The sequence below is a fragment of the Rhinolophus ferrumequinum genome, chromosome 3 (genome assembly GCF_004115265.2).
Source record: "Rhinolophus ferrumequinum isolate MPI-CBG mRhiFer1 chromosome 3, mRhiFer1_v1.p, whole genome shotgun sequence".
Lineage (NCBI taxonomy): Eukaryota > Metazoa > Chordata > Mammalia > Chiroptera > Rhinolophidae > Rhinolophus > Rhinolophus ferrumequinum.
In genome coordinates this window covers 18,955,217-18,965,043 of record NC_046286.1, presented here as the reverse complement: position 1 = coordinate 18,965,043, position 9,827 = coordinate 18,955,217, and the positions used below count along the sequence as shown (strand labels likewise).

The window sequence follows — 9,827 nt, the reverse complement described above, 5'->3', positions numbered from 1 at the left end:
CAGTCTATGGAGTATGATTTGGGGTGAGTTTCCACCCCGGAAAGACCTGCATGCCCAGTCTCAGTCAAGCTACCCTTCCCACCTCTCTGTATTCCTCTACTCATGTGCCAGCTTCTTTTCTCCAGCCATTTGATAAATGTACAGGTCAGGACATTTGGCTATTATACAGAAGGCAGACTCCGACCTCCCCAAAATATTCTACGCGTATATGCCCTGGCCATGCCCTCCTCCAGTTCAGCGCGTTAGCTAATGACATCTGACAGCCACATCCTTGAAATGTTTGCTAATATCTCCCCGAGCAGGCACGTCCAGGACGTTAACTGGTGGTCGAGTCACAGATGACTGCCAGAGCTGCCCTCCGTGCGGCCGGGGCAAGTCACGCTTTGCTAACTCCACTGGCTATTATGCTGCTTAAAAATTGAAGAACATTTTTATGCAGAGGCCTCTCCCGGCAGCAGGTGTGACCCCTACTTGGGTTTAGACGCCTATCGCCTGAGTACAGCTCCAGAAGGGTGCAGCCCTGCGGAGAGAAGAGAAATAGCGAAAAGAGCCAGGGTGGACAGGAACCAATAAATCTCCAACAAGCGGGCAAAAAGTCGAGGCCTGACCTTGCTAGCTTCTGACCCACGTAGAACGTGCTGAACTCGTGTGTCAAACCCGTTCCCTCATTCTGAGCATAAACAGCTTGCCCACGCGGCAGTCGTTTGCAAACTCTGTGCCCTGACCCCTAGAGCGCACAGCACAAACCCTGCAGCGAGGGTGGGCCGCGCCCTGGGTTATCGCGGGGGCTGGAGTTACGCCCCAGGGAGCCGCAAGGCGTGCGTGCGCGTGCGTGGGCGTCCGCGCGTGCGCGCTCGTCAACAACCTGCCCGGCAACCCGGAAAACGTGCCTAGACCTGGGCCGCGGCGCTGTGTGCGTGCGCTGGGGTGGCGCACGCGTGGTCCGTGCGCTCGCAGACACTGTGCCTGCGCGTGAGTGTAATCGCGCTCACGCCCAGTTTCCACGTACTCCTCTGCTGCGTTCTGGGAACGTGGGGGAGAGTCGGTGGGAGGGAGCTAACCTGTGACCTGGGGGCGGGGCAAGGAGGTGCTCAAGCCGGGAAAGTGGACCCGGGGAGACGTTTGACCTCATCCAAAGGAAGCGATGGGGTTATTTATGAGGCCTGATTTAAAAGTGGTGGCTGCCAGAGAAGTGAAAAAGCAGCTCACCCCAAGCTATGAGAGAAGCGATCGTCACGAGAATGCTGTTTATGACAATATAAATCAACGTGGAGCTTTGTGATGGGAAATATGGAGAGCGTGAGTTTGGGATCGAAACAAAGAAACAAAGTCAAGAAGGAAAAATGAGTTTTTGTCCTCTGTTTTCCACCCTCCAAGCAATTCCTCCCTTCCCGAGGAGCCCACGATTCCAATGGGGACGCTGGGGAGGGTTGAGCACAGCGCGTCGGGGGTCGGGTCGGCCTGGGTCTTCCCTAAGTTTAAACGAGGCTCGTTAGAGGGCGAGGGAATACATGTAAATAAACAACTTGGAAGATTTATGGGAAGGAGTTCAATTTTATAGGACTGTATTTATAGAGCCAGCGCTGGCTCACTTATAAATAGATTAATGGGAATCTAAAAGTAATGGACTTGTGAGCTGCACGTTTAATTTCTGAGGCTTCAACATGACAGACAACCGCCCTCGAAGTCCAAGCGTGGAAGGCAGTTAGTGTCAGAGTGGAGAGCGCCCTCAAGAAGGGACAGGTCCCATCGGGCCAGCATTTCTCTGGTGCCTGTCAGCTCAGGCTGCCTGGATCCCGAGAGAGGGACCCCACGGGGCTGTTATTTGCAAATGAAGAAAAAGAATGTGGCCTCATAAAAAAATAATCGGGTCTTCCTCCTAGCATTATTTTTAATCAGGCCCTTAAGCCGCTAATACCGGCGGGCGGGCGGGCGGGCGAGCAGGCAGGCTTCTGGGGCACTGTAAACGGCCTCACCCGCGCTGGCTGCCTGAAGGCAGGCAGGGGCGTCAGCAACACCTTCTCCAAGGTCACCTCGGGACCCCGCGCTGGGCCTGTGGTCAGCAGGTCCACAGCCTTGCGGTTCCAGCTGCCGCTCTTTCCTCACTCCGCAGCCCAGTAAGATAGTAACAAAGGGGCTAAGGAGCTGTGACAGGCAGTCCAGGGCCATTTTGTTAGCCAAGACTCTCTTACCCCTTTCCTTCCCTTTCCAGTTTTCCTTCCAGGTCTTCCAGTTCTTTTCCCACATTCAGGCCCCGCAGTACCTTGGGTTGTCCCTAGCAAAGGCGATTGTCTCAGATCCTCTCCTTATCAAATGGTGGTGGGAAACGGGGAGGGGAGTGTCTATAATTTACCTATAGGATCATAGATCTGTTTCTCCAGAGCTAGAGCTAACCTTTCTGCAGGAAAACTTGCCATAGGACGTGGAAATTACTCACCACCCACTTTGTGTAATCCCAGTGGTAACCAAACGCTCCCTCTCCTAAAAGCAAATGAAAAGGAAACTCAATGTAATACAGTTGAACCAGAGACAGACATATATCTGTTTTCTTTCTAGATAAATGGATTGCATACCCTCTTAATCACACTTCCCTTGGTTTTCTTTCCTTCCCTCTACTTCCCTTCCTTTTCTGTGATTCAGTCATTTATAGTTCTGGCCATGATACCCCCCTTTTTAATTAACAAGGGAGGCATGAAGTGGAAAATCTCACATAGAGCAGATTCCATTGTCCCTTCTGCCTTTCCCTATAAGGGAAGTCCAACTGGGAAAGATTACCTGAAAAACAAAATTGATAGGGGAGGCACATTAATTAACTGAGCACCAACTATATGTTAAGTACTCTCAGAATCCGGAGTTATCAAGATTTAACTTTGTCAGTTATCCCCAAATATATATACACATTGCTGTTTCTACTTTTTATAATTAAACTAGTCAGTGTTGATGTTGGAAAGGACCTTAGGAGGCCCACATTTTATAAAGACCTTGAGGTCCAAAGAGAAACAGTGACTCGTCCAAACTGTGTAACATCTTGGATGACTTTATTTTCTTAGCCTCAGGGAAGACACCCAAGCTTTGGGATGAAATACAGATTGAGATGATGTTTGATCACTGCAGCCCATTAGGACTGGGCTGCAGCCCATTAACCCAAATGAGAAAAGCACTGGCTTCTCTAAGCAGCCTCTGAGCCTGAGGTAAGAACCAGCCTCCTAAAACAGCTATGCCTCTTTCCTCCTCCGGGTCAAGGGAGCTTTTCCACATTTGTTTATAGAGGGCCTTGCACTACTGGTGAGGTCAGGGTTGGGTTGGGTTCAATCCTGAAGTGAGCCAGTTAACTCCTCCAGACCCCAAGGTTTGGGGTGCAGCAGCCCATACCTGGCCGTGTGGGCCTCTCTCCTGAACCACCTCCTTCAAGGAACACGGTTCAGACCACTATCCCACTACCAGTGGGAGGGGAGCATCATCTTTGACTTGGACCCAGAGCCGTTTAGTTACTGGGACAGGGAGTCTTTCAGTTACCTGGGAAGTGAAGTTGACGCCTCATTTTTCAAAAGGGCAAAATAAACCAAGAGATGCCATTAACATGAGCTTTTATTGCAAATCTGGTTAGCAATAAGTGAGAAGAGTGTCAATTTTGAATCTTTAAAAAAATTAAAATACACCTAGTGAAAACAAGTGTCCGTTTTTCTGAGAAGCAAAATTTATTGTATTTATGATGTAACAAAAACATTGTGTTTCGGTGAGGGGGGACAAAAAGAAAAAAACTTCTGGCTATACTTGTTTGTTTTTTTTTCCCTGCCTGTAGAAATAAACAATATCCATATTCAAGAAACTGAAGATGAAAACACAACAATCTTTTTATTTATGTAAATCAGATCAACACTGGACAATAAACCAATTTCTACCCATTACCATAACAGCTTGTCTATAAAGAACAGAAAAATTCAGATAGGATTCTACCTAGGGTCAAGCCGGTTTTTTTTTTTTAACCACCCATTCACAGAGGTATAGATTCACAGATAAATAATCCCAAACTACTTGCTCGCCATATTTACACATTCCCGTTAAATTAAGCATAAATAAATATATACAAACTTAACATGGTTACCCTCCAGAGCTCTTCTCCTGAAGAGTCAATAGATTGGTATTTTTCGATTGTGTGGCAAAAACAGTATTAGTGAATTAGAGACCAACTCAACAGAGAAGTCGATTTTGGCATTTAAAGAATAGCGTTCATTCCACCTTTAAAAGAAAACAAAATGAATTTTGATATTTCTTCTCTCCCCTCCCCCATAATTTAACATACGTCCGCATAGGAAGGGAAACACTGGACTCTTGAGGCAACATCAGCTGGTTTAAGGTTATTTCCTTTCCATATAATGTATTACGCACACAGAATATCAGATGTGATGACAAGTTCTCTATAAACACTCAAGTAGGAACGAGTTGCCCTTTTAAGTAAGGCTTTGTACTGGAGGAACGGTGTGTAGGTAAGTTCGGGGTTTCAGGTTTTCCATTCGACCAAAGTTTTCTTAGGATATGAAATAATTGCTTGAGAGAAAGTGGTTTCCTTGTCCAAAGAAAATAAAACAGCCAGATCTTTGAAAAGCTTCTTCGGTTCTTTATGCGGGGGTGGAGAAAGCTAAGGATGTGGAGCAAGAGAGAAGGAAAGAAAACGCAAGATAACTGGGGGGAGGGTTACCTTCCGGGTTAGAGGGAGAAGTTAAAGATCACTTTGAGATGGAATCCGCACCCGGAATAGCCTTTGTTTTTATCTCCCCTGAGACCCACAGAACTTGTAGGAAGAGGCAGTGTTGGACAGACAATGGTCAGGAGACTTTTAGAACCTCCAAAGGAACTTGCAAAGTGGAAAGTGTGAGGGCAGCGGCCGCCACATCCTGACTCCTCTTTTCTACTTTAGCTCTTTTGGTTTGGGACCCAGCATTTAGGAGGGGGCAAGCGGCATGATAAATTGTCGAAAGAGTGTAGGTTTGGGGGGGGGAGATCTGCAACTCACCTGTTTGGTTTGAAAACAAAGCTCCAAAAGGCTTGCTTTAAACGTTTCCCTTGACTTAAAAGGCAAACTCTTGCGTTAATCCTACTGTTTATTGATTTATGGGTCCAAGGAAACCAAATCTTTTAATAACTCAATTATCAGGTAAATGTAGCGGGCCTGGCTAACGAAAGCAAGAGGATGGGGGGTCGTACATTAAAGGAGAAGTGAGGGAGGGAGGGGGCAGCGGGCTCTCTCCACGCGGGGAGGGTGGTGGGAGGGAGGAGACGCGCGCGCCAGGGCTCTACTTAGCTGGGGCGTGGGAGGGACGCACGAATGAGGGCGAAGGGCGACAGAGGTAACCTGCTTAGCCAAGGAAGAATTCCTATCCCATCACCGGTCTTTAGGAGCGTGAGGATGGAGAGAGTTTTCGTCCTGGCAAAGGCGGGGAAAGCTTCCGATTCCCCGGATATTTCTAGGCCACTCGCCCTCCGGGAGCAGGCCCGGGAGTGGCCGCTGGTAGCAAAGGGCCTAGGCAGGACGGAGACCCCTCCCCGCCTGCAGCCCTCCGGGCGCCGCCCCATTACCTACTGGAGAATGGGGCTTTCTCGGTCCCTTTAGCCCTTAAGATGAGACCGAGAGCGGGAAGGGCCCACGCGGCCCGCGGCCCCTCCAGCGGCTGATTCTATGTCCTCAACACGACTGGGCGCGATTGGCCCACACGCTTTCAGGCCCTGCACAGTAAGAGCAAGGCGCGTCCATCGCGTCTCTCGCACGTCACACGCGTGGGGCGCGTTGCCCTGCAAGGAAAGGAGACGACGGTTTTCAGTGTGGTTTCTTCCGGTCTTTTGCAATCAGAACACATCTAATGCAAGCGGCCAAGCGCTTGGACAAAGGCGCGGGCTTCTGAGCTGGGGAGAGGTGGAGTGTCTACACTCTTCATAAGGTTTAATTCCCGGCCTTGGTACTTCTTCCACTCGTCTAGGCTGAGCACCACACAACCAGAGACCCCCAGAGGCACTGGCGGTAGGTGGGCTGGGGTGTGACTTTAACCGTTCCTTTGGCCCTTCTAGTGATGAAACCAGCACTCTAAGGCCCACCCTCATAAAAATGTCAGCGCAAACCTCACAGCAGGTTCCTAAACCCTGCCCTCTAACCTTCCCCCAAGACCAAGACCCATCCAGGCGGCAGAACTGAGAGTCCCAGGGGGTCCTAACTGTAAATCCTGCAAAGACATCTGGATCTTTATCTCCAAGGGATGTTGATCCTAACGTCTACTTTGTATAAAGAGGTGCTGGGTATCGATACTAAATTTAGAGAACTAGCTCACCGCCCCCCCCCCGCCCCAGGGGATTTCCCACTGCTTTTGAGAGGGTGGAGACAATGGGTTCCAGATCTTATTTCCTGATAACGCTCAGATGAAGCCCGAGGAAGGAGCGGGGCTGCCAGAAGTGAGAGATATTAAACGCATAAAACTTTATCCACTGGGAATAGTCCCAATGTATCCAGACAGTAAAATTCAAAGCTGAAATACATCTCCTTTCACTTTGCATTATTGTACCATTATATGCCCAAACAAGTGCACGTCTGGGAGGGGAAAACAATGCCTCACTCATTAAGCATCTCGTAAGCAAGCAAATTGTTGCTGAAACATGGGCGCTTGCACCACACTCCTTCCCACGACCACTCCCAAAGCTGCTTCTTTCCCCGCTAAAACAGCTGTCACCAGGGCCCAAGAAATCCATTTTAAAGGCAGGGCAATGTTGTTATAATACTGGGCTCCAAGAACCCTTACTCTTCTCCCCTAAAATTCAGTTTGCAGCTCCACCGTCCCCCAGAATTCCGTGTTATTTGTTAGCAACTAGACTCAAAGCTGCTTCAGTCTCTTATTGGCCACTTTCTAAATCATTCCCTTTGAGCTTCTTTAAAGAAGTGCACCTGCAGAATTCTGACACACAGGCTTTGATTAAAAAGGGATCGGATTTTTTTTTTCTCTGTACCTTATAGATTGTGTAGGAAGCCCCAGTCCTCTTTGAAGAAGCTCATAAACCATGCGGGCAAAGCTTTGGAAAACAGAAGAGAATGAAATGGTACATACCCCTCCGAAGGAATTACATACTAATCAACGTATTCATATTTTTTTTACTATTGTTCTTAAAATTGGTAGATGACACAATTATAACAAATGCAAGATTTTCTGTATGCAGATGCTGGCAAGGCTGAGAACTAGTAACATTTCTTAAAGGAACTGATGATGAGTCTGAATCAACGTATTGGTCCGGATTTTCCTCAGCCTCCGGAGCCTCTGCTCGGCCGGCCCACGCCAAAAGCTGCAAGTTGCAGCCACCGCCTGCACCTCCGCGGCCCGCCCGCCCCGCCCGCCCTCGCCCTCGCCCTCGCCCTCCCTAAGTACGCAAAGGCCGGGGAGCTGGCCACCGGTGAGTCTAAAACGCAGGGCCGGACTGGGCGGGGCGGGGGGGGGGCGGTGACTGAGGGGACTGAAACACAACGCAAAAGGGCTAACCACACTCGTGTTCATCCCGGATGATTCCCGTGACAGCTTGAGGAAGGGAGGGCCACGTAGAAAAGGGTGGTTGGGAGAGAGATGAGCTGAGGGGGAAGGGCGGGGACTGCGAGGCAGTTTCCTAAAAAAATATTAAAAATTAAGAAGTTCGTGCGTCTCAGTCAACCAGCTGTCAAAGCACTGACAGCAACAGTTTCTCCGATTTTCTTCCAATAAGTTAGCGTTTTTTCATGTTTAGTCTTATGTTTTATTTTCCAAATGAGGGGGGAAAACATGGTTTTCTTTTATTATCAGTATTACTAAGCTCGAAAGAACCGAAGTGGAAAATCCGGACGGTTGTCTCCAAGTGTATCTTGAAATAGACACTGAGAACCGATATTGTTGCTCCGTTGTATGCCTCAGTTTTTAAGTTACTTAGCTTTTTTGTTTTAATTTTGATTGTATGTGTATTCTACCTAATATAATTCTTCCAAAGCCAATCCAATATTTTAAAGCTAAAATTAATTTTTTTCTGTTTTCCTTTTGTATTTAAAACATTTTTCTTTTTTTTTTTTAATTTTTCATTTCCTGTGTTTCTCCTCCTTGTCGCCAGTTTTACTACCTGGGCCTTCCCCAGACGTGTGCCTGTTAGTGGTGGTGTTGTTCAAGAACATCTTGTCCATGCCTTTGAGCGCTTCGGTGAGATAGTTCTGCAGGGCCGTGAGCGCGGCGCAAATGGCCGGGGCGCCGAAGCCGTGCGTGATGAGGCTGAAGTGCGTGAGGCAGCTCTGGATTCCGGGCTCCAGGATGGGGCTGGGCCGGCTGTTCCCGATCGGCGTCCGGTCCTGGGCCAGCAGATCCGTAAATTCTTTACAGAGTTGCCTGCAAAGGGGTGTGAGAGGAACAATAAAATCATCCTTAGTGGCATTGGCATTGGCATCAGAAAGAAGACGCTCACACAAGCCCAGAGGCACCCAGTCACCGTAGAGCCGAAGAGCGAGGATAATGTGAGCGATTCCGCTCTGTTTCCTTTCTCAGCGCTTGCCCTTCTAGAGCAGCTGGGACTGGAAGAAAAGCAGGAATGGGGAGGTTATGCATCCCTTCCATCCCAAAGCCTGGCCTTTTCCCCGCTTCCAGTCTTTCCCCCTTCATTCTGACCGCTTAAAATCTGCTTTGGGAAATCCACTAGGCTTTAACGTTTGATTTTTGAATATGCAGTAATGTTTAGCTCTTACCTGGCAGTTTTTTTAAAAGCCCTTTCCCCCTCCTCCCTCCTGCCTCTCCAACCTCTTGGTGATCAAGCTCAAAAAGCCCTGAAAGATTTAGGCCCCTCGGCCACAAGCCTGTCCCTGGCACAGGAGCAGATTGCTGGAGCCTTGCATGGCCCAGGGCAAGCAACTGTTTATTACAGAAGAGAATGCTGATTTCATTCAAGGCAAAAATCTGTTTACCTGCAGTATTTCGGAAGGGAGGTTTTTCTCCACCCCACCCCACCCTTTATTTTTTTCTTTCAAGTGTAGGCGACTGAAAAATCTTTGTACAACAGGATTGTTGTCAATATAAACGGATTCCTACATTGTTTAAATAAAATCTAAAGGTAGATGGTTAAGACGCTGGGGAGGGTAGATTTTTATTTGTTGAAGTTTTTTTTTTATTATTATTATTTCCTCAAGGCACCTACAATTTAGAGAAATCTCCCAGCCTTAGGAATCCTGTGGGCCTAACTATGGATTGAGCTTATTTGAGGAATTTTTAATATAGAGGTGAACAGGAGGGTTTTAGCCCGGAAGGGCCAATGGCTTGGCTCTGCAGGCAGTCAGAGGCCATCCCAGACTTTCAGACTAGCAGACTTACCCACTCAGCCTGCCTCTACCCTGTCTGTGGTGGGTGGTGAGAAAGGAAAACTATGAAATTCCAGTCCCCGGCCATTTTGGGATGGCCTGACATTTGTAGACATCTGGTCTGGCCAACAGGTAAACAGGGCAGGTATCTGGAGACTATTGTGTGTGACCCTCAGGCATCCTTTCCCAGGGGATTACTCCCAGGAGTAATGGCTAACCTAGATGGTAAATACCTCCTCCCCCCACGTGCAGCAGCTGACAGGTTTTTGTTTTTAAGGCTGGTGGGTAGAGAACACAAACAGGCATCCTTTCTCTACCTTCTCTACTGGTTTCTCCATTCGAAATGCATACATATCTCCTCACACCCAGGAAGAAACAGGTAACAGTTATGACTTCAATAGGCAGTTCTTAAGCCAAAGGTTCCTCAGAATCATCTGTGGGGTTCAAATGCACACATCCTGGCCTCCACCCTCACTGATTCCAATTCCTTGAG

The 9,827-nt window shown here is 48.4% G+C and overlaps 1 protein-coding gene across 1 annotated transcript in view; it reads right to left on the bottom strand.

Annotated features, from left to right (window-relative positions):
• Positions 1–3,731: 3,731 nt before the first annotated feature.
• TFAP2B (transcription factor AP-2 beta) overlaps positions 3,732–9,827 on the bottom strand; it is a 29,545-nt gene continuing 23,449 nt past the window's right edge. The window contains 1 exon segment of the mRNA XM_033103289.1: positions 3,732–8,375. Within this exon segment, the coding sequence (XP_032959180.1) occupies positions 8,075–8,375 (301 nt within the window). The 3' untranslated portion in view covers positions 3,732–8,074.